Source organism: Brachyistius frenatus, unplaced genomic scaffold (assembly GCF_029030835.1).
Source record: "Brachyistius frenatus isolate BFR_SWC_R1_liver_20210118 unplaced genomic scaffold, ASM2903083v1 Contig_140, whole genome shotgun sequence".
Taxonomy (NCBI): domain Eukaryota; kingdom Metazoa; phylum Chordata; class Actinopteri; family Embiotocidae; genus Brachyistius; species Brachyistius frenatus.
In genome coordinates this window covers 375,277-400,664 of record NW_027210739.1, presented here as the reverse complement: position 1 = coordinate 400,664, position 25,388 = coordinate 375,277, and the positions used below count along the sequence as shown (strand labels likewise).

Here is a 25,388-nt window from a genome sequence, read left to right as displayed (position 1 = left end):
AAAAAGTAAAGAAAGCAAAAGATGGTCTGCAACAGAAGCAGGGAAACAAATGGAGGGGGGGGAAAAAAAAGTAAAATCGAGATTCCATTCTTGCAGGAACGAATTTAACAATGTTTCTCCGGACCTGTATTTTCTTACATCCTCTCTCTCTCTCTCTCTCTCTCTCTCTCTCTCTCTCTCTCTCTCTCTCTCTGTCTGCCCCCCCCTGATTTCTTCTTTCTCTTTCCCTCTCTCTCCCGGCTTCATAAGGGAACCCTATACTGCAGAATGTGGACTGTTGTAAAAAGGTGCCTTGGGCATCCAAGCATTCCAAGAGCATTAAATGCCTTCTCCATCAGGCTACTAACATGGAGCTGTGGCCAAACTCTGCCATTGTAGCCTGCACATAATCTATCCTGTTGCTCTTAATTCACAAACTATGCGCACACAGACACCCCTTTCATGCACATAGCAAACATGGCAATACGTTCTCCATGTGGTTTATTGATTTGATATGTTAAGCAGTCATTGATGGATGGATGTGGTTGACTCAATGCGTAGCTTGTCTGTTTGTGAGCACATGTGTGACGGCTTCTGTGTTTGAGAGTCTGCAATTTTACTCACAAAATTTATGTTGGTTGTAACTTAAATTGTGGTTTTTAGCTGTTTTCTCTCTGTTCTCTCTTCCTCTCTCACTTTCTTTTACCACCCCCCCACCACCCGCCTACACACACACACACACACACACACACACACACACACACACACACACACACACACACACACACACACACACACACACACACACACACACACACACACACACACACACACACACACACACACAATCCCTCGTAGTTGTGTACATTACTCGTGTGAAGCCATTGACTGCCAGGAACCCTTAATCCGCAATGCAGAGCTAAAGTGCAGTAGCCCTGGCCGCCACTTCTATAACGGAGACCGCTGCACCATCTACTGCAACTCTGGATACGTCCTGCAAATCCACCAGGATGATGACATCATCAAGAGCCAGGTGAACACACACACACACACACACACACACACACACACACACACACACACACACACACACACACACACACACACACACACACACACACACACACACACACACACACACACACACACACACACACACACACACACACACATGCTGCTACACATGTTTAAGCACACGTGCGAATAAAGAGCTCAGTGCACAAAAGGGCACAAGGATGTATTAACATAAATGTGCAAAACACTTAAGTGCAAAAGCATTTTCGACAGCATATGGAATGTGCATGCAAACATGAATTTGTGTATGCACACATGAACATGCATTGATGCAAACTCACAAAACAGAAGTGCAAACGTGCCTTTTTTTTTTTTTTTTTTTTTTTCTGCTCTCCTCTCTATCTCTGCATTTATGTTGTCACCTGCAAAAACTAGGCTTGGCACGGCAAGCCTCCAGGGACAATGACATCATAAACATCCAGGTAGATGAGTGCTGCACTGAGAAGTGGAGCCCCAGTCTCCTCCTCTTGCTAGCCTGCCACACTTAAACAAACACGCCGCACACACACACACACACATGCACACACTTATTTTGTACCAGCACAGACATAAAAGTGTTTAGTCTCTTGCTGAGCATGCTGCACCATCACCTCAAACAGTCACTTTGTATTGCTACTCCACTGGGACGATGACATCATAGCATAGTGTCTGCTCCCTCTCCCTCCCTCCATCGCTGCTCATTTCGCACACATTGAAGTGTCTGTTAAAGGGCAGCGATTTTCTACCGCTGTCGCAAAGCCGCACACATTAAATGCGTATGTGTAGATACCAACACACATACATTGAGGTATGAGAAATACACGACAACCTCCTGCATAGACAGAACAGATGCAGTTTACATGCAGATGCATGTTTGCAGTTTGCAAGTAAACAAACAAACAGTGTAGTTGACACCACATTGTAAACCTTTTGGATTGGGGACAAGCTGCTGTAAAGGACATATAAATGCTTTATCCTTCTCCACGGCTTTGTAAAGCTGTCTGCAAGACAAATCTATTAATGCTCCCTCAGAGAGATGGGATGTTCAGAAAACAAGCAAAATGTTGTTAGTCTGGAAAAACAAAAAACAAAAAACATGCCTGTACTGTAAGTGTGGGTGTGTTTGTATGTGAGTATGTGTGCGAGTAAAAATGAAGAACAGGCAGGAAGGAGCAGGAGAAAAAAAAGGTGTAGAGGAGGAATAGAAATAATGACTTTTTGATGTTCGGTCTGGATTTTGACCTTAACAACATGTAATATTGTTGATATTACTCCCTCCCATTTTCCACGTGGCTGTTGCTAGATTCACAAAATCAGGATATCGTACGTGTGTGTGCACGTGAGCATATTTACATCAATAGTCTTACATATTATATGAACAAACACTCAGAATAGTTCTCCATTGAGTCTAAACAGATTTCTAATTGCATTAGATTTTGATTGACAGTGCACTGTGTGGCTATTCATCAATGTCAATTTGTTTAGCGATAAATTATGCTTTTCAGAGGGGGGGGGGGGAGATACAGAGAAAGTGGGGTGAAGGGGGACAGGGGAGACCAGAAAATGAAGCAGAGCTATGCCAGTTACCATTTTTTTTGGAATCCAAATGTTTGCCACAAAATGATAACTGACAGTTCAGAGGTATTTAGAGGGCATGTTATTTATACATCATATTTTATATCCATTTACTCAACTAAAAGGCATGTGATGCAGTTTGTTGGTATCAACTTAGCATCTTGCAGTTGATTTAAACGTGAAAAATGTTTTTGGGATATATATCTTGTAAAATCTGGACTTTAATTTTTTAGCTGAAAGCCAGATATCAAATGTTTTTAGACGCAGCCTCTTTTGATTGCAAATATGTGTTCTGTGACCTTTGTTATGTAGCAAGACAAGGCAGCTTTATTTATTGAGCGCATCTTATACTGGTATGCAATAAGAACTCTTGCAGCTGAAATCTGTTTTTAGTTGAAGTCTTCCTATTGGATATTTGGATAATTGTGTTTGACTTGTTTTGAATGTTGTCAGCTTCATATGAATGATAGGATATGTCATGAATCTTAATGATTATGCTGAGCGGGATCATATGTAGAGTAAAAAGTTGTGGGCCAAGGCTTGACCCTTGTAGGACTCCAGAGAAAAGTTGGAAGCCCTGTTTTTTTTTTTTACACTTGTCAGTGGATAATACAAAACTCTTGTCTTTGAGGTAGCAACAACCACTTTAAAATGAAGCCTGCTGATCAGATGCCATCACGGAGCGTGTGAATTAGGATTTCAGGGTTGACAGTGTCCACAGAGACCTATGTCCCAACAAATTTTCTTTACGAGCCAAAAGGTTTGCTGTGTTCATCTGCTCTAATCTCGCTTCAGAAAGAGTAAAAAAGTGAATTTTAAAATTTTAGAACAAACATAACATTAAAACAATGGAATAAAAAAAAAGAAAACAGTACAACTTCAGCTTCTCCTCGTGCCCCTCTTCATTTATTTCTTTGCTTCTTTTTTGAGCCACACTTGTTCTTACAACGACACATACACCTCTACACTGAGGTTGAAAAGTGCAGCGTGAAGCACAGTCCTGTCTCCTTTCATTAGCCAATTACATTCTTGTTTCACTGATGTCAAAGTGGTTCTGGGAACACCACCTTCTTAGATACTGCTATCTTCAGAACAAATCTGTTTCCCTCACTTGCTTGATTTGTATATGTGTGTTTTATTGCTGTCTGTTTTTCCCATCTCTTTGAAGTGGTTAGGGAACACTGAGTGCTGGAACTGAAGAAGTCACATCTATTTCACATAGACTTTTCCTTTAATGGGCTTGACCATCGTTCCCCTATGAAAAAGTAGTAAAAGTTGTATTAAAATTAGATCAATACCACCAAACCACCATATTGTACGTGGCCTTCTTCAGGCCTCATCTAAGTGATGACAAAATGTTCATATATCTTGGAATCTCTGTTAAGCTGTTATACACAAAATAAACTAGCTATTTAAATCCATACTGACATAATTTTCCAATATTAATCTAAATTTTACACCATTAAACTCCTAATAAATTATGCTTAAGGATGTATTAAGGATGCTTAAGGATTATTATTTTTTTATAACTATACTTGATTGTTGCTCATGAATTATAAAGCACAGAGAGCGCTTCGACACCGTGTTGCTCCTCAAGTTGCTGATGCTGAGTCAAGGATTTGACACGTATGACAGGTTGGTTGTATGTACCAGGCGGGACATTTCCTGATTAGACAAACATGTGAATACAACGTTTAGTACGTTGCTCTGCATTGATGCGTATCGATAAACGGGAAAAGGCTCACTTCCTGTTTCGACTGTACATTTTGTTTAATACAAACGACACTTCCTTCACTCAAAACAAAAACTCTCACGTGGGGTTTCTTTCCACGAAGAGTGGTTTGAAATCCACCCTGCACAAGCTGACGTGGTTATTTTTTGTTCTCAACCAAAATAACCCTCCCAGAATTGAATGTACTTGGAAGCATGTCTGTTCCTGAGTAATGTTAGATTCTCAGTAACATGCTACTGTTCTGAGCAAAGTCTTGTCCAGAATCATTTGTGGAGCACTTCTTTGTTTTCTGCCCGTGTGTATATTCCAGGCAAATAAAACTACTGCTTCTAAGTAAATCATTTTCCTCAAAAAACTGTTTCATAAGGGCTTTTCCATGAGGACTAGACAATAATAAATTACACTTAATTCTACTGCTTGGCATTACTGTATAAGTCTTTCTTTCAATGTGCAGCTGTGTGCTACTACTATATTTTTTTATGTGCTTATGTTTATGTGCTATCCAAGCTTAGGCAAACCCCGAAGTTGAGGGAAGAGGCTGTCAGTCTGTTGGTTCATTTGTCTGTTAGTCTGTCTGGCTTGAATTAGGCAGAGTAGCCAAAGGTTGTTAAAATTGCTACTGGAAGAGAAACAGGCAGCTGTAAATTTTTTAAAGGAAGGAAAATTCCCACACATTTACACACATAGTCGTACACACATGCAGAAAACTCTACAGTTCATGCTGTATATAGTCACCTCAGAAAGTACTCGTTAATTTTTGCACACCTGTGTTGTAGATATAATTTAAAATTAAGCAGAAATCTGCATTTCCCCCATTAAAATTGTCCCGAAGCCATTCCAGCATTGTTATGGTTGAATGGTTTAGGTCATTTTCCTGCATGGAGGTTAACCATCGTCCCAGTAACAGTTCATGTCGACTCAAGGACCTCTCTGTATTTGGCTGCATTTATCATTCCCTCAACTCTGACCGGTCTCCCTGTCCCTGCTACTGGGAAGCACCATCATAGAATGATGCTACCACCACCATGCTTTACTATAGGGAAGGCATTAGCTTGATAATGAGCAGTGCTTTGTGTTTACCAGACATAGTGCTTGGAGCTCTGCGTGCAAAGTTAAAGTTTTGTTTCATCAGACCAGAGGATCTTTTTCCTCGTGGTCTCTCAGACCTTTAAACTCCATTTGGTCAACTTGCTTTTTATGTGAAAGTGGCTTCAGTCTCCATAAATGCCGGACAAAGCATTCCTGAGATGGTTGTACGTCTACCAGGTTCTCCTATTTCATCAAAGCTCTGTCAGAGTGGCTGTAGGTTTTCTTTGTCACCTCCCTGACCAAGGCCTTTCTCACTCGGTTACTCAATTTGCCTGAACAGTCAACTCAAGGAAAAGTCCTGGAGGTTCTGAACTTGTTCCATCTCAAGGCCAAAATACACAAGTGACGCACAGTGCGCCTAAGTACTTGCTCCGATTATTTTCTATGTAAACCCCCACACCAGCTAGCCATACCCTTTTCTTAATCTATGACTTTTTGCATTTTTTTTTCTCCAGAAAAATGCCATTATATAAATTTGAAATTAAATCCATAAAACAAAGAAAAATGAGGAGGTCTGAATACTTACTGAAGAACTAACTGTACAAACTCTGGGATACATACTGGATTAAATATGAAAACAGCTCGTGGCAGATGTAAATGTGTTTGTTTGTGTGTCTCACTGAGTTGTATGTTTATTCATTCGACCACAGATTTACACAAGACGTTTTGAACTGGTAACTTAACACGCACATGTACAATGTCACAACGGTACTAAAGATTTGCACATCTATTTAAAGTCAGCATATTTAGATCAAATAGATGCCTCCACATTTCTTCCATGCTGACTTTGTTCACAACCTCCCATCATGACTGACTCATTCAACGCTTCACCCAGTTATTTTTCAGAAAGCACTCACATGCAGTGCATATGTTACTGCGTTGGATATCCACAATTTGAAAGGAGCTTATTTATTTTGAGGGAACCTGATACTGTTGTGCAGTATCATATAATACGATCAAGATGAAAGATAGATATACACGGAAAGAGAGAGAAAGTTATGAAGCAATAGATACGTAATATTAAGTGAGTCCAGCTTGCATGACCTTAAAGTTGGGCCTCTCTTTGAAAGATGTGTGTAATTAAAGTGAACCAAAACAGGCGCATAATGTAATTGATGGTAAAAACACAGGTTCCCTCTTTTTTTGTATTGAAAAGGAAAAGTCAAAATGATTGAGCTCAAACAGCTTTGTTGTGAGATTTCTTGGCACAGCTATCAATTTAAGCATTCCTGTTGCGTTACAGGGAGCTATTTAATGGAAGAGGATGAAAACAGTTGAGGTTTGGATGATACAGTGGTTCCCCATTTTGGTCTCATCTGTGCAAATATCATATTACAAGCCAAATAATTTACAGGAATCAAAGCTATTTCAAATAGGAAATAGACCTAAAATGAAGAAATGATCTGGTGGAAAAAAGTCAGGAACAAGTGAATGGCATGTAGTGACTTGGAAATATTGTGATTGCTGTGCCTGTTTCCAGGAGCTCACTAACTAGAACATATTATGTCCTTAATGCTATATTCTCTGGACAATGTTTTTACATCTCTTGATCAGGAATGGTTGCAACATCACTATACACAGGGTACAGAGTGTTTTCGCACAAAAACACACAATTAATGCAAAACATGTGGCATTGGAGGGGAACTTCCTCAAACTTACAGTACAGCGTATCGTGCTGGAGATTTGAACTTGTCATAGTCGAGTGGTGTTACCACTGCTGGGTTTGAGTCCTGGCCGGGGACACTTTCTTGTTGATTTTGCATGTTCTCCCCATGTGTGGATTTCCTCTCGGTTCTCCAGTTTCCTACCACATTCCAACAACATGTAAGGGCCCGGTCACAAAGGATGCACTCTGTGGGCCTGCAAATGTTGGGAAGCTGTCTTGACTTTGAGAAGCTTGCACAGGAAGAAGCATTGGAAAAGTCTTTTTTTTTTTTCCGATCACAGGCAACTGCAGTCAGCATCCGTCAGTCAAATAGCCATGCAGCATGGATTTGATCAAATTAGTAAACCTTTTTTTCATAAATATTTTCTTTGTTACCTTATAGCAACATGTATTTGGGTAATTTTCCAAGAATATCTGGCCTTCTGTGAATATACCCACTTTCTTAATATCATGACTATGCAGAAACTCAGCAGGCAAATAAATCATGGATGTAGGATAAATCCAGAGTCTGGCATTCCAGTTGTGGAAGATTCCCTTTCTCTCTCTGTGCGTGTGTTTCTCAGAAGCAGTCACACTTCCACTGAAGTCCATCTGTTTTGGGTTAGGGCTGATTGTGCAGTTGTTGGATATCAGTTGTCTGAGTGGCATGATTTGACCTTACAAATGCTATCAGCAGTTACTTGAGCTGCTGAGTAGCCTGTGAGGCTTACTGACATACAGTAAGCTAAGCCCCATCGAGCTTTGTTAGGTTACACGCTGATTAGAAACTTGTTGGAGTGAGTGCTGAATTGCTGTAGTCATTTTTTTTGTGAGGTAAACATTTATAGGATGTGTACGGGACATCAATCTGTCACATCAACGTGCAAATTAAAACTTGTGTCAATGCGTACCCATGCATATACCTCAAATAGGTCTGTAATCCATCTATCTGTCTTCATCTGATGCTCACTGTACAGCATTGTCTTGTCTTATTTTTCAGTCTGACTCTTCCGTGACTATCACCTGTGCAAATGGGAAGTGGAACAAGCAGGTGTCCTGTGAGCCTGTGGACTGTGGACTGCCAGACAAGTACCATGTTCATCCTGCCCATTTCAGTTTCCCAGAGGGAACCACCTACGGCAAGAAGAGCACCTTTCAGTGTCGAGAACCTGCCCAGCTCATAGGTGAGCTGCATAGAGGAGCATTTGCACATGCATGCACGCACTGATGCATATTTTAAGATGCCCTGTAGAGGTCTTTGTCAGGTTTGCTATTAAAAGAATATATTGCCCCCGTTAGATTTGTGTTACTCTCGTCATTGGCATATCTACATATTTAACCCTGAATGTCTAACAAATTAAGTCTTTGTTGTTATTATCAGCTAATACACATTAGGATCCTAATTAGATATATATTCTTCAGGAATAAAATGTCTTTTAAATAGAGATATCATGCAAACTGTATGTCAGTTTGTAAATTTCAACCTGTAACTGTTATTGTACTTTTTTCATCTCCTTTGTTAGATCACTGACCAACATTGAATATAATTCTAATTTTTGTGTATCTTCTACTTCTTTTTCATCCCCAGGAACAAACAACACTCTCACCTGCCTAGAAGACGGTCTGTGGTCTTTCCCAGAGGCTCTTTGTGAGCTTCGCTGCCCGGCCCCTCCTCCTGTACCCAATGCCGTGCTGCAGACAAAGCGTTGCAATGAGACCGGCCTAAAAGTTGGCACGCTCTGCAAGTACAAGTGCAAGCCGGGCTACCATGTCACTAACAAACCCAAGAGGTGAAGACAGAAATGGAAAACGTTGCTGACTTATTTGGTTCTTTGTCCGAAAATGTTTCCAACTGAAAGTAAGGCCTGAAATCTATTCAATGAATCATCTCCTTTCTCTCCAGACGTGCATTTAAGCGCCAGTGCACGGAGGATGGCAGCTGGCTGGAGGGGGCATGCGAGCCAGTGACTTGTGATCCTCCACCTCCCATCTTCCACGGCTCCTATCACTGTACTGATGGCTTCCGCTTTGACAGCGTCTGCAGGCTCAACTGCTCTGATCCTGCCGGTAATGCTGCTATCGCCGCCGCAGGAGGCTCTGCCCATACGGTGAGGCTGCTGCACGCTCCATGCAAGCAGGTCCGTCCATCTCTTTCCTGTCTTTCTATTCTTACTTTACCGATGTTTTTGTCTTCTTTTTGTCATGTGAGTTAAAAGTAGACATTCTCTCATTTTCTCTCTGTTCTTTGCATCCTTAGTATTCACTTTTTGGGCTCGACATGTTTTCGTAGGCAATAATATAATCAAAATGAAATGTAAACCATTAAAACCAATGTGTATTACGAAGCTCACGAGTAATATTGAAATACTGCTCGTCAGAAAATCACTAAAGACACTTTATTATAAACATAATCACATGAAATATCACTGAATATACTTCTAATAGCAGATGATAAGATACTAAATTAATGAATTTATGAGGGGAAAATTAGATTTCCTCTAATGCTCCGTATCTTTGCTGTGTTTTATGAGATACTTTTTTCACTGCCCTCACTATGCCTGTTTTTCTCCCTGCCTCCCTCAGCCCTACTCAATTTGACGCCATGCTAATTAGATTGCTATTGATTTCCAGAATAGCCCTGCTGCCACAGACTTTTGAAATGTATACACCTCTCAGGCGTTGTGGGTTGGATGCCTGATAAAAATTGGATTGTATTTCCCCGTTTGCAATGGGATGCCATCTCAGTGTCCTTGGCCCGGTCGGGGTTTGTGTACCACTGTGTGTGTATATAATTGTTTGTCTGTCAATATATGTGTTATTTTCAGGGTGCGGGGTCCAATGCGATCCGCTGTAGGAAGGACGGAAACTGGACAGGGTCGTTCCGCCTCTGCCCACACAGCAAGGGCCAGTGTTCGTTACCTCAGAACCTTCATTACAGCCTTCAGTACTCATGCAAGCGAGGACACGGCATAGGTCTGTATGCCCAATTCTACTGTTATATAATAACAATTAGTTTTTCTTCCTGCTGACATCATCTTTCATTGTTTGTGTTACTCACATGTTTTTATAAGTGTGCTCTTGTAAACTGTTCATACTACTCATTGCTTTTCAGTTTGCACTGTTTACAGTTTGCTCGTAATGACGCTCAATAAAAACCACAAATGTGGAACCTATGATTTTGAATCTCACACTATTATTTGAAAATGATAAGGAAACAATATATCAAAAAACCTGTACATACTTTTATGGGTTTAATTTTTTGGTCTCTCTGTCTCTCTCAAACACACACACACACACACACACACACACACACACACACACACACACACACACACACACACACACACACACACACACACACACACACACACACACACACACACAGGTGAAGAGTGTGAGCTGACGTGCAGAGAGGGAAACAACGATGTGGTGATCCTCCCTAGCAACATGACAGTAGAAAGTGTACTTAAAGAGCACTGGAGGAACCCGCATAAAGTCAAGGTAAGTTTGGTTCTGTTGTGTCCGCCTAACAGCTCTGACAGACGCACTTCACAAAGTTCTGTGATCCACAACTCTCCTGTAGGGAATTTCACGTATAGTGCCTACATCCTTGCTCTATTACCCACAATGCAAAATGCCAGCTTGTGCCTGTCTTTGGTGCCCAATGCCATACAAATATTTGTCCTTGAAGCATGGCAACCTTTTAAACACTTCACTCTATTTTTGAAAGGAGGTATGAGAACGTGCTGCTGCCTTCTCCTCAGCACAACATATCCACTCAAAAAAAAACACAGAGGAAATCATAACAAAGCAACAACTAAATTGTGCAGAATTTTTGTGAAGCACGGAGACGTCACTACTTTAATGGCCAACCTTACGAACTGGTTAGTCACCGATAATAATAACTGTAATTGTTTTAAATAAACCTCTGACGATCATGGTTAAGTGACCTGATAATAAAGCTCTATTTATTCAGATAGAAAAACCTGAGGTTGGAGGTTTTGATGGGGAAGGTCATTTAACAAAGAACTGTACACCTCGTCCAAGTGCGGTGCCACTCACACAGCCGTGGTATCATTTGAGATTTTTATGAAGCTTGTTGCTGTGGTCAGCAGGTGTGTAAAGGTTTATGATGTGAATGTTAAAGTGTGTAGTACATGGAGAGTACTAGATTATCTTCTAATGTTAGCCTCCTCCCTTTAACTTGATCATGTCTCTGATGCGCAATTTGTTTTCAGTGTTTTTGTCAGCTTAGTGTCCTTTTAGCTGTAGAGTCGGAGAAAGATCTGTCCGAACATCATCAAGTTTTGTAACTCGAGAGGGAGAAATGCAAAGCCACGGCCGAGTAAAGGAACACATTGTATTTCTCACTGTATTTTTCACTTCTTTTTTTTTTTTTCCTTTTTTTTTTTTATCATCTCCTACAACGCCTTTTGTTTTTGTTTGAGAGTGACACTGAGTCAGCAGCTTTTTGTGGTGGCTGTTGGGAGAGAGGGGTGGGTTGGACCACGTGAACATGAAATGATCTGTTTTTCATGGATTTGTGTAAATGATATGATTTGTGCTCGGTGGTAATTTGAAACCTGTGGCTGTGCCGTTGGGGGCAGTGGCTAGCTGAAGAAAAGTCAGAAAAGTGGTGGTGGTTGGTGGTGTGAAGGTGTTTTAGACATGGGCCAGGGTTGGCAGGTTAGAGACAAAGTTCTGTGGGCTGTAACAACTTTAGCAAGTACAATGTTATTTCTTTTGGTGCTACCTGTCAGTGTTTTCTGAAATTGTGGGTCAAAATGATGACCTTTGTCACTTCTCTAGAACACCACATTATTGTTATTTATACAGTAGCTAGAAGCCACTGAACTTTAAAACGTAGCTGTGTGTTGTACAACGTAATGAGCTGCTTGCACCAACGACCTATGAGGTTGTTTTTTTTGGAGGAGGACTGTCTCCGAACACAAACACAGTCCACCTTGAGATGGCTGCACATTTAATTCCAGCAGTGGAAAAGTCCCAAATACCCAAATAAAAGAGTTAATACAGACACATACGGCTGAAGTAAAAGTGTGATTGTTGCAAGTAGGAATTACAATCAACAAACTTTTGAATTACACCTCAAAGATCTTTGTAAAGGAAAGAATTCATGTCCCCAAATGCATTTTCTAGTTCTACTTTGCTGAGCTGGAGGTCAGTGTTGCCCACCTTAATTAGTGATGTTGATTTATTGCCTTTAAACTAGTTGTATTTTGGTTCTTAGTATGACCCACTTAGAATTCTCTGCTTCTTTACCTCCACCGCCTCCTCTCCTCTTCGCTGTCTCTCCACGTCTGACGATTCTGTGCCCCCAGCACCCTCCTCCCCCCTTTATCAGCAAAATTACCCTGTCGGGCTTGCTGTGGAATTAGTCATTTTCTATATGACATGACCTCGTCTGTGGTGGCGCTGAGATAGGGATCTATTTTTATGTGGTATCAGTGCCCCGGGGAGGCTTTCGGTGGGTGAGGATCCCGTACGTAGTGAGGGGTGAGGCCAGGCCACAATCATGGATTATCATGATTTACGGCCTTGCTGTAAGAGGAAGGAAAAAAAAAAAAGAAAAAAAAAGAGAGAGAGTGAGAGAAAATGAGAGAGAGGAAAAGAGAAGGAGTTTCTGGATGACATCATCATAGCAGAGCACAAGGAGGCGAGAATAAAAGTACGGTAGTTGCAAAAAGTTTCACCTTCAATATAAAACAATGTGCTTAATTTTCCACCACATCTATACTTACCATCGTTGCCCTCCCCTCTGAACACACGTGCACACACACACACACACACACACACACACATGCATTCTGCTTTGCAGTACTACATCACAGTAATAGAAGTGTTACTCCCACAGCTCTCAGCTGTCCTCCGATGCAATGTTGTTGTTTCTCTCCACCTCCAAGCCCCGATCTTTCTTTTTTGCATTGATTTGCTGACCGCACTGAAATGAAAAATACCTTAGTTTGCAGCAACAAAAGAAAAGCATGTCAACTTTGTGAGATATTGGAACACAGTAGGTTTTTAGAAATGAACCAGCCGAGGTCAGCCGGTCCTTTGCTGTGGTTGGCACTTTTGATCGTGGATGTTACTATCTAACTCTGAGTTAGTTATGCTGTAAACAAAACCCCTCTCTGCCGGCTGCCTCGAGTACACTCATATATACAAGCGCTCGAACACCTGACACACCCTCCGCACCATGAGATCGGCCCGTTCTCATTCCCAGCGCGTCAAATACTGCCATTTTATCAAAGCCTATTGTGTCAGAGAGATACGCACAAGATGCCCTTTGGCGTGGGCACCGTGACCACCTGGGTAGGAGATGTAGAAAGAGTGACAGGGTCTATGATAGGAGGAGGTCAAAGGTGATTGGGTGGAATAAACACAGGAGTTTCACCGTGGAAACTGGTGTTCAGGTACATGAGAAAGAATAGGGTGGACTCCATTTAGGTAATCAAAGTTAGTTAGGTAATCAAAGTTAGTTAGTTATGTATGTAAAGTAACTTAGGATAAAATTACTTTTTCTAAACCCAGCTTCAAGGTTTTGGCACCTTGAGTGTATGTATAAGACGCCAGCGGGACTGCGATTAAACGGGATGATATGATTAGTAAGAGAGGCAAGCATGCTCTCCAAAAATCATGTGAACATATTCATCAAGAAGTACCTACATAGCATATGGCAACATGTGTGCATTTTCAAATACAGGTACACATTGTGTGTACAGTGCTGCCCGCCTCCCCCCTGAGCACAAATGTTTTCCGCTGCATTTCAATGAGGAGCACAGCGGGAGAAAGGTTGAGATTCCACACATTCTGCAAAGATATTTGAGAACGTGGTGCTGTTCACTTCTACGTCTCTCTCTCTGTCTTGCTTTCAGCTCTCTGCCCTCCCGGGGCTATGACTTAGTAATAAAAAAACAACAACATTCTTATCAAGTTATATGTTTTTAAAATCAATTTACTCGGCTTCGTTCTTAGGTGGAAAAAGTTCCGTGTAAATCAAAGAAGGCTTCACAAAGAAAGCCTCCGTGAGTAGCACATGAGCCCCTTTGATAGCCGCTCTGTTTCGCTGTCTTAGGGATGTGTCTGCGTGCCCGCTGAGTTTACTAAGTGTTAGGAGATGCAGGTAAAAAGAATAATGTCTGAGTAAAGTGGTTCAAATGTACTCGCAAGGGAAATAAGAAGACCAATTCAGTTTCACTCATTTTTATTTGTATGGCACCAAATCACAATAAAAGTCATCTCAGGGCACAGCGAGGTCCTTACAACAGAAGGTTGCACCATTACAGAGAAATACCCAACAGGTCAACAATTCCCACACGAGCGACAGCTGGAAGGAAAGTTTTAAGTCCAGTCTTAAAAGTAGATCAGGTGTCTGACTCTCAAATCCAAACTGGGAGCTGGTTCTAATGCATTTAAAGCATCAGTACTTCTTGATTAATTTAACCTGCACATTTTGTCTTATCTTGCAGAGTATAGTCTGTACAATGAGACTGAAATGGTATCCACACCCAGAATTGCTCCACTGCATCAAAGGATGTGAGGTAAGGGCTCAACCTGAGTTATTCTTTTGAATTTGTGGAGCAATAGTATCGTCTATCTCACAATACTTGAATTATTTCGCCTTGTTTCACCTTTGATACATTAAACATATATAATATGTATGAATATGTTTATATACAGTTGTATTAGATGTGTCTTCAGACAGTAAAGGAATTGTTATACAAGTAAAACACTCAGGATATGTATATTGACAATTGTTAATATATTTTCAGGTAGAGTTTTCTACATGCTTGTTGACATTGTGATGAAGTTAACAAATAAAGTAATATATTTACACACTGGCGAGTCCACAGGGTTTGTCTGATGAGATTGGATCTGAGGACAACCACCTGCACAGGGAGCATATGTGACTGTTAACAGAAGCCATTCAGTCATTTGTAAGCCAATTAGAAACACTGCTGCCACATGGGTGTCTCCTATCAGACCAATAGATGTGGCCCACGTAATGGAGCCACCGATGTATCATCTACAATAATCTGTACACGGGACCGTGTCATCATATGTTAAATATGCCTTTTTTTCCTCTGAAAATGGTGATTACAACATGTGAAAGAATTCCACTCCACTTCATGGAAGAATGATGTCATTAGGCCAATTCGATAACCTGATTGGTAACCCGAGCGCAGAGGGTTGGGCCAGCCCGATAAATCACCTTACTGGAGCATTTTGTGCAGTGAATAGTTTATGGTGTCCTCAGTTTGATTTACGGGTCTGGCCGACTAAGGGGCTTGAAAAGGCACATTGAAAAATGAGGAAAATTTAATGTATCAGAGTCATCAGCAAATTTACCCAGAGACTTCTAAAGGCCCTGAAAGGCCCAAGAGAAAACTCAAACAAAAGGCTTTAGGCATTAGGGTAGCGACTGAGAAGGTGGCACTTTCTAGGCTCGATGTTTTCATCTAATTGCCGGCCTCTGTCTCTCTCCAATAGCCATTCATGGGAGATAACTACTGTGATTCGGTCAACAACAGAGCCTTCTGTAACTATGATGGAGGAGACTGCTGCCAATCCACCGTCAAGACCAAGAAGGTTAGTGGTATGCCTTTACCTCGAAATAAGCCTCACCCTTCAGAGAAAGAGATGATGTGAGACCTGGTCACACTGATAAACAGTCAGAAATAAATCCTGCCTCCAACATGTTTTTAGTTTTTTTTCTTTTCCCTGTGCCTAAACCACTTGGACATTTTTACGTTCTCACTGCCCTGCATTCAGCGCAGGTTGCGTACTTCTTTTTTCCAGCTTTGGCATTTATAATTAATAATTTCTACCTGCGCAAGGTATGTATAATGGAAATCACAACAGAATATACTGTTGAAGACTGCTGTATATCACCTTCTTGGAACATCTCTAAACAGTTCCCCCTTTCCTTTGTCTTGTGTCCAAACTTAGATTACTGGTAGACAGATTACAGATCCCACATCCAAGTGAGTGGGAGTCTTTAGACTTCATCAATAGTCTTTTTTGTTCTGCGGTATTTGTTTTTATGTGTCTTCATGCCACTGCCCAAAAGTTGGGCAGTAATTTTAATATAACTTCTTTATTAGGCTACAGAACAAAAGTCATGGCAATACAATAAGAGATATAATTAAATGGTTCCACTTCTGATAATAATGAATGAAAAATCATTTTTATTTTTATTTTTATTATCTGTCAACACTAAATTTGCCATGTTGTATTTCAGGATTATGATATGCATGTCAAAAAGTTTGGTCATTCTTGTGGTAGTAACTCTCCTAATTCAGGGAGGTGCTTTGTCTGGACCGTTCCAGCCAGCCGCTGGCAAGAGATCTGAATGGAAGTGTACTGTAGCTTCTGGACTGCAGCATCTGCTTCTCTGGCCTGGCCTGTTTCTGTGAATCTGGCGAGGGTCTTTAGTTGTACTCCTGGCATATCCATCTGTATGTCTGGCTGGATTTATAGCAGTCTATGTATCTCTCTGGCTATGTCGGCGTGTCTTAGTGGAGAGCTTCTTCATTTCCTCTTTTGGGAAAAAAGACATAGAAAGGACATCTCGCCAATGTAGACGTCTTCCACAGTACAATCAAAGTTCTCATGTTTGGTTCTGGGCTAACTTCACTGTCATTGTGCACTTTTTGGGGTCCTTACCCATGAGTACAGAAATGATCATGTTTCTTTCCTGTCTAACAGCATTTTTCCAGAGACAGCTTCTTTGATATCTATTATTTGTTCCTAGTGAAGGTTGACAATGGAAGGAGTAAGGCATGGCCTCTGCTAGATTGCTTTCCTAAAGGTTGAATATGAATGAGGAGCACCCAAGAGGAGAGTTGGTATAACACCATGACTCCACACATGAAACAATGCAAAACATTGGACTTAGTAATTACAAAATGTAATGCTAAACCTGTTAAATGAAGTCTATCATGTTAAGAGCAACACCATTTTCACCAAAAATGTAAAGGCCCATGTGTGGTTTGGACTAGAGGCTACGTTATTCCTGGCAAAGGGATGTTTAAAAAAATATCAAATACACAACAACAACAACAACAAAAATGTCACTAATTACACCCCCAAATTCACTTGATGAAGCTTCAGCACAGCAGTAATATTTTAAAACAATCAAAAATCTTCACTGAAAAATGACAAAGTAAATTATGAACAAAAAAAAAAAGTATATTTTTCTCAATATCAAAATTGACTACATAATAACGACATAAAAAAAAACACAAAAAAAACAACCTCATTGGTAAATCATTCTCAAAAGGCCAAACAGGTGCTCTTCAATCTGTTACTCGAGTATGAGCATATATCATTTATACATAATTTCATACAAGAAAGAGGTCCACGATTTGTACTTTACTCCTGACTTCAGTGTCAGGTGTTAAGTATTGTAATCTAAGTTCAATAGCAGCAGAAAGTCGTTGAGCAACCCTGGGAAATGACCTCACTCCTGAAGTGGTTTTGCTGCTGTTGATTGACACTATCTCATCTCTGCATCATTTGACCCCAATCCAATGCTGAGGCTTAGCCAGACCTTGCATAACTCACTTTTACTGACAAGACCTCCAGTGGGAGGAGAGACTCCACTAAACTACGGCAGCAACAACAGGTTGTGAAAGTTAAGAGTTGTTATCCTGGAACCTGAAAGGGAGGCGTGGTCCAATCTTCTTTATGTTTGGATGTCAAATAACAAATCTATTGTTTAAAAATGTAGTGCCTTTGATGGTTTTCACAATTTTGTCTACTTCCCAAAAAATGGTTTAGATCAGCCCAAAACAATAGAAAAAAAATAATCAAAGACTTTTATTATTTTATCTTAGTCTAAGATTAGCTTTTAAATCCAACTGATATTACATTACATATTCTTCTCTGCTGAGTGATGAAATGTCATCCAAAGAGTTTTAATGGCTTAATACGAGCACATAAACATGCTCTTGTATACCTCGGCATTCATCCTGCAACAAAAACAGCAATAAAAAGTATCGTACAAATACTTGTGATCTGATCTGGATGTCTTTTCCTGCACCTTAGCTCATAAACAAATCTTCAAATATCCATTGAGGTGCTGCTGTGGTCTTTACTCTTCAATACAGCTGCCTACACGTCTGCCCAGGACTTGTAAGCTACAGTGAAAGTGTGTTTATTTTTCTGGGGCTGAGCCTGCCAGCTGCTGTTAATCTAATATGGACACTCCTCTCCCCTGGCTGAGAGGGAAAGCAGCACTTCTGATATTTCCTCAAGTAACTGTTGATAATAGATTTATAATAACCTTGACAGCATTTTTACAGCAAAAAAAAAAGAAAAAAAAAAGTGATGAATCAATATGATTTCAGTTTTCAAGGCTTAAATCCTTGTAGAGGATTCTAGCCAGGTTTAATGATGTAGCATTTCCAAGCCAAGGATGCAGCATTGTAGACGTAGTGTCTACAAAACAGGTGTTACTAGTTTGCGGAAACAACTACAGGCATATAAAGGATTAAATCATCCAGTAAATACTTGGAATGAACTTTTATCAATCCAGTGTGGACAGACTATGAGGTGCACCTCCATTCCTGCTACTTAAAAATTGATATTTTCTAGCGGCTGCTATAAATAACACAGGAAGTGGATTACCTGGGTTCAAGAACTCCTGGATACAAATTCTGCTCCAAGAGATTATGCCTGGACATGATTTGAAAACAACAGCAACTCATGGTGTTTTCCACTCGTAGGTCCCCTGGAAACTATTCAGAAAAACACCACAAAAAAAAAAATTCTCAGAAATAACTAATCATAATTTGACTTTTCAGCTGCCAGGAGCAAAGGGTGACGAAAGGTTATTGTGGGTGAGAAACAAAAAGGAAACACTAAGCTGATATGGGAAATTGATATGGAAATGGAGGAAAACCAGATGTTTGATAAAATCCCTTTTTTTTCTTCTTTTCAGCCCATTGTCTAATTAATGTTGCTTGCTTGCAAACACATGTTGCACAATGCCTCAGCCAATATAAATAGGCCTTATTTGTATGAAACTGAAATTTATTTGAAGGTGAGTCATAAATTATTACATTTAAACAACCTTCCCGACAGCTTTGTCTTGTTGTTTTATGGCATTACTTTGATATTGTTGCCTGCATTTAAGTTCCCTCCATAATTAATGTTTTGGTACTTGCCTTCAGTTAGGCATTTGGATTTAGTTGTTTATCTCACTTGGGGGAAAACTTATCCTCATAGTCATTCCTATTTGATCAACTCAGTCAAGCTAGAAACAGAATAATTTGCACCTGATTCTGATTTTCACCAGACGGAACACATGCATGGCAGGCAACCGGGCTGGAGATTCATAAAAACCTCGAACAACATACATAATGAAACAAACAAAAAAAGACACAACATATGACCAAAGGAATCTGTAACTCATTACAGACAATCCCTCACTGAGTAACGCACTTGCTGGGTGACAAAGACAGGCAGTGTTTTCCTCTTTCATGGGGAATCAGTGTTGTTGCCCAGACCACATGTGAATACGTTGTTCCAACTTGTTTAATTGTTCCTGAACACGTATTTTGTTGACGCAGACTTTGTTGTATGCGTCACACCGAACGTCATTTACTGTCAATTAAATCGTGTACGTAAATTTATTGCTGGTCCTCGCTTTGGTTTCGGAGAAATATAATTTTGTATTCTTACTGTGTGTTTCAAAAGACTTCTCAACTAAAACAAAAATAAGTGTTGTGTAATTACATATAATGTGGGATGGGATTACATTTACTCAAAACTCGTCTGATGCGCTTAATAAAAGAAAAAAAAAGTTAGAGTAAAAGATTTAAATAAAGGAAAAAAAATCAAATGATATATTGACTTTAAATAATAATGATAGTGGCGACGAGCAATAATCCAAATGCTTTTAAAAATCAAAGTGAATCTATCTGGCCCAGAAGTGTTGTCTGAAGATACTCGTGTTTTTAACATTTTAAAACATGTTCAAACCAAACCGGTCCAGCTCGCCGCTGCTAGAGTATTAAGTGCGCGACTATCCGTGGTGTTACGGTACGGGTGCTCAGAGCGACCAAAAAGGACCAAAATGGGTCATTTGATAGACCTATAACAAGTAGAAACTACATTGTATTACTTATTATATGAAATACAATTCTAATTATATTTTCCCATTGAGGAGGTGCAGTGATATTTCTAGTGATGAGAAGGGTGTGATGTCATGATGATTTGAGCTCGTGCCAAATGTTCTGTCGACCAATCAGATCGCTGGGTCGGAACCACTTGTTGCATAATCACTCGCTCGTGTTATTCAGTCTTTGTCCCACTTTCATCCATTTGCTTTCTCTCTTTGCTCGTCTCACAGTCTGTCTCACTCACAACAACAACAAAAAGCACATGAACAGACACATCCGTTTCTATGCACACGTCTGGTGACTCAGTGGGAATTTTGCTCAGTGCTGGTGTCCCCAGTGTGTTGTGTTGTGACACAGCACAGAGGACAATGACCTCTTCTACAAAAACACACACACACACACACACACACACACACACACACACACACACACACACACACACACACACACACACACACACACACACACACACACACACACACACACACACACACACACACACCTCTTCTTTGTTCCTCTGCCAAAACCTGTTAAATCTTCTGTTTCTCGTCTTTAGTAACGAGGTAAAGGGAAGTGTTGGACTAAATGGCATTTTACAGCATACTTTCATTGTTCCACATCAACCGGTTTTATATATATTTAATTTCTTTTCCAAAGAATTTAAAGATAAAAAAAAAACCTCCTTTGCCGTACTTGTTTGCTCTGTGACCCAAAACCGAATGTTCATACCACTATTATGTCCACAGTCCACTGATGGGAGATACAACACACTTGATGAAAACATCTGCGTGCCATTCAGAAAATGCTCAAGTGACTTCTATAAAGCAGTTGCATGATTGTTTATCATTACATTTCCAAACATCAAACACCATGTCTCTCAAATATGAACTGATTCAACGGTTCATTGTGAAAAATTATCATTTTTGGAATGACATCAAATTTCTTCCAGATACAACCGGACAATTTCTGATCTTTCCAAACAAATGCAAAGATATTGAACAAATCCGATTATTTTCAGTTATTATGAGTCAGAATGTCCTGATAAGAGCTGAATAGCTGCACGAGGAGAAAAACAGGGGAAAAAAAATAGCAGTATAAAGAAAAGCAATGGAACTCTTCTCATTTACTTTCACCCGGCTTCCCACCAAATACTGCTCTCATTTTTTGTTTTGGTAAAGATTTGTGTATTAAAGAGTTCTGGATGACTTGCTGTGTATTGTTCCACACAGGGAGCTTTGAAGGTGCAAAGACTGGCTGCACGTAAGGTCACCACAGGATCTCCCCTTAATAGTTGCAAGCTGTTGACTGGATTTGGAGAGGCAGGGAGGAGAGGGAGCACGGGTATGGAGTATGCCTTTCTGAGGGTTCCCTGCGCGAGACCCTTTTTGCAGCCCCCCATCTCGCTTGGAAGGAATTCCTTCAGTTGGCCTCTCTAAGACAACTTTTTATGAATGTGCCTGTATGTTTTTCTGTCTGAGTTGGGGTCTTAGGTAACTGCTGAGATCTTTCCCAGCCCCTCAGCCCTGTTTACGAATCTCAGTTTGGCACAAGTACGCTCAATACGTGACAGGTTGTGTGTGTCGTGATTTATGTTCGTGCGTAAGCTGATTGTCTGTGAAATCCACCGCGAACCACCACCAACTACCATTTTGCCCGTTCCATCAGGGTGGAATTGAAATGGTTAAAACTTGTATTTTTCCAACACATTCTCATTCCCTGTCCGTCGAACAAAGCTGTTCTCAGATGCACGCCACCTTGTGCATTTCAAATAGATGCATAAGGTACGTTATGTTCACGTACAAAAAATGATATGGTTAGGGTTCGTAAAACTTACTAACTTAAAAGAAATCCGTGTCGACCTTTATTAAATCATAGACTCAAACTCTGGTCTCCCACGTGAAAGTCCTGACCTCCTTTCTACACAGATTTCTAACTCTTTGCACTTCATCACGTGACCCGCCTCTTTACGGTACACATTAGGTACGTTGTGCCTCTCTGACATCAACGGCTGTGACAAAACGGCTTAGCTGATTTTTTTTTCTGCTGTAGATGTCACACTCAACTCAGGGTTTCCACACTGATTTTTTTTTTTTTTTTTTTTTTTTTTTGTGGTATATTTCACACTGATAATTAATTTATAAGGTTTGCAATATGCCATGACTGACAGTGCTGTCATGCAAGGATGTTTTAAATCACGAGACTTGACGTGAACGTGACATGTGACTCTAGGTTAATGAGTTGGTTGGAGCAGATCTCATTTTGTGTTACTTACATGTTTCCATTTGCTCTGCGGTGTTGTTTGTTTCTAAACTCTTGGACGCAGAGATTACAATAAACAAAAAAGATCCATGTTAAGACGCTTTTAAATATATTTATTGTGAGGTTCAATTCTCTCTAATAATCTCAGTTACTTGCTAATGAACAGTGTGGTATGCATCCCCAGATCAGCCCCGTTCCCTTTTTCCCAACCCTGTGCCCCTTACACCACCTTCTTTCTTTTAAGCACTGGCTTACACGCACATACTGCTCACACAGAAATGTAGAGAGGAACTCTGTGTTATTTTGACCTGTTTCTGAGATGGAGGGATGGGGCTCTGACAAGGTCTGCGTTCTTCAGAAGGGCTTTTATGTTGCTGTTAGTGGGTGTCCTCGCCCAGCCCACATATAGCCCTGGGACATGGGGCAGCATGAGGGCCCCCAGGCCCACAAGGCCAGCCAGTTCTATTTCCCAGCCACCCTGAGAGAACCTTAAGTCAGGGCCAGATGTGCCAGCTGGCCCAGTCACCCTGGAGGTCAAGGTCAAAGAAAACCATGTCAAATTTGCCACCCACTATCATTCTCTGGATAGAGAGATAAACAGAAGTGGCCTTGAAGGGGAAGTTAAGTGTACCAGAGAAGTGGGAGGTGTAGTGGGCAAGTGTGCTGCAAGAGAGGGGAGTAACAAACAAGGTGAGGTGAGGAAGAGACTCTAAAAGAAACCAGGTAAACAAGTGAAACTGAGAGATACTTTAATTAAACTGAAAAAAGGCAGGTGGAAATGAGGAGCCCTGCGTTTTTGGCTTCAGAATACCACAGAGGAAACACTGGTCATTCAGTTGACAGCTGTTTCTGAATTGTGTCTGGCCTTGGGCTTGTAAAGTCGTCACACGTAGGCCTCATTTTCTCAGAGGAGTCTGGGCACTGCCCACCTGGCCCTCGCATTAGGAACATCACCCCCACACACAAACAAGTTATTTTATACCCCATTTCAAAGGGGAGCCTGCGTCACTGCTCCTCAGTGACTAGCATGCTCCCCAATGTCATTCCACTGAGCTCCTGTCTATAAATCCACAACTCTCAGAAGCTATTGGTGCCGTTTCCTGTGTGCGGAGCATTTTCCACCAACAATAACATTTTACATTTTCAGTATTGACATTGCACGACAATCCAAAGCCAAATGTGAAACTAATTTCATCACATACTTTTAGCACAACCTTGGCAACTTGTAAGAAGGGCTCCTTATGTTAGCTTTATATGGTTAAAAAAAAAAAAAAAAGTTTAAAAAGTAAATATCCACTCTTTGCTACTCTCAAAATCTGTTTTAGAAACAGACTTAGAGAGATGGTGTAAAATCATCAGGTAATCTTCCCTTTGTACCTATTTTCCCTTCACTCCTTATTATTGGATTGTTTTCTGTGTGAGGAACTTTGAGGTCCCATATTTGACACGTTTTTGGTTTGATATTGGAAATTGTGATACCCAGAAGAGATAGGTTTCTCTCCGGAGCTCTAATTTTTTTTATTTTTTAATTTTTGTTGTACTCTATTAATCCCCGAGGGGAAATTCTTTCGCTACAGCAGCATCCCGAGGGGGAGCTGCTGCAACAGGCTGCCATGACCGCGGCGCCAACTAACCTGAGGTGCATGTTTTGGGTGTTGGGAGGAAGCCGGAGAACCCGGAGAGAACCCACGCAAGCACAGGGAGAACATGCAAACTCCACACAGAAAGGCCCAGGACCGGATTCAAACCCGGAACCTTTTTGCTGAGAGGCGACAATGCTAACCACTGCACCACCGTGCCGCCCTAACCTCTACCAGGAACAGGCTTTGTTTCCATGTCTTTAAGGCTTTAATAATATCAATGACCTTTTTTCTGATTGGCTGACTGTCTCAAGTGAAGCACGTTCAACCAGGTGGTCTTTTAACTTGCAAGCTACAAAACTGAGACCGTGTTTTCTTTTGCGTAAAAGGTTGTGCTGCGGACAGAAATATGACACTAACACGGGTTTGTGACATCACAAACTTACAGAGGTCCAAACTGCACAGTTGCTGAATACAAGCTATGTGCATTTCTCCATTTACTAAGCATTTTGATACTTTGACAATGTTTATACAGCACCTACACCTGATTTATAATCAAAATATAAATGTATGCAATATGGGACCTTTAATGGTGGTCAGAATTGTCTTTGATTGGGAAACAACATGGGTTCCAGTCATTACAAACAATTAATTAACAATTAATTAATCACAAACAAATATGTTTCCTGTTAAAACAGTTGGCCCAAGTTGCACTCCGTCACATCTCAAAATTAGTTTTTTGTTTTACTATCCAGCAGAATCAGATAAATTTTGATTTACAAGTTTATTCAGTCCTGAAGAAGTGAGCGAACTCTGAAGTCCCAAACTTTGAAATGAATGATTTGCAAGTTAGTGGACATTTTTGTTTTAAATGCATCTATTAGTGAATGACAAATTCAAATGTCTTAGTCATTCTTTGCTAATGCATTCAGTAATTACCAAACTAACCCTTCCAGATAGTATTAGCTCTGATGCAATTTGTTTGATAGCTTTACAGAAGTAGTCTCAGTAATTATACAGTAGCTACTCCACATTCAGATAATAGCCCCCCGACCCTTCACTGGAAAGAACTTCTCCCAAAGCGGCCAGATAGCCTTGAATTAATGTAGCTGTCTGCGGCATGATGCACGCTGTTAACTAAATATCTGTTGTTTGCACTGGCCAGGATTGTTGTTGCATTTACAATGGATAGTGAGATCATTGAGCAGACAACGCAATACCACTTAGCCCTAATAAGAAAAAACGACACCGACCGGCAGCCCCCACAGATTGATAATATTAGCCACCAAGACACAAATGCCGACATGTTCTTGGTCTGCTGCCTGCTTCCT

General features: G+C 40.7%; 1 protein-coding gene across 2 annotated transcripts in view; it reads left to right on the top strand.

The window, feature by feature from the left end:
• Window positions 1-25,388, top strand: part of LOC138630747 (pappalysin-1-like) — an 86,484-nt gene that overhangs the window by 53,403 nt on the left and 7,693 nt on the right. Inside the window, exons 14-21 of one of the 2 annotated variants that reach the window (XM_069715261.1) lie at window positions 838-1,012; window positions 8,074-8,257; window positions 8,662-8,863; window positions 8,977-9,181; window positions 9,899-10,046; window positions 10,459-10,574; window positions 14,561-14,632; window positions 15,582-15,680. In XM_069715261.1, coding sequence (XP_069571362.1) covers window positions 838-1,012; window positions 8,074-8,257; window positions 8,662-8,863; window positions 8,977-9,181; window positions 9,899-10,046; window positions 10,459-10,574; window positions 14,561-14,632; window positions 15,582-15,680 — 1,201 coding nt within the window. Of the gene's footprint in view, window positions 1-837; window positions 1,013-8,073; window positions 8,258-8,661; window positions 8,864-8,976; window positions 9,212-9,898; window positions 10,047-10,458; window positions 10,575-14,560; window positions 14,633-15,581; window positions 15,681-25,388 lie in introns of both variants that reach the window. The other variant, XM_069715260.1, reaches the window with a different exon arrangement.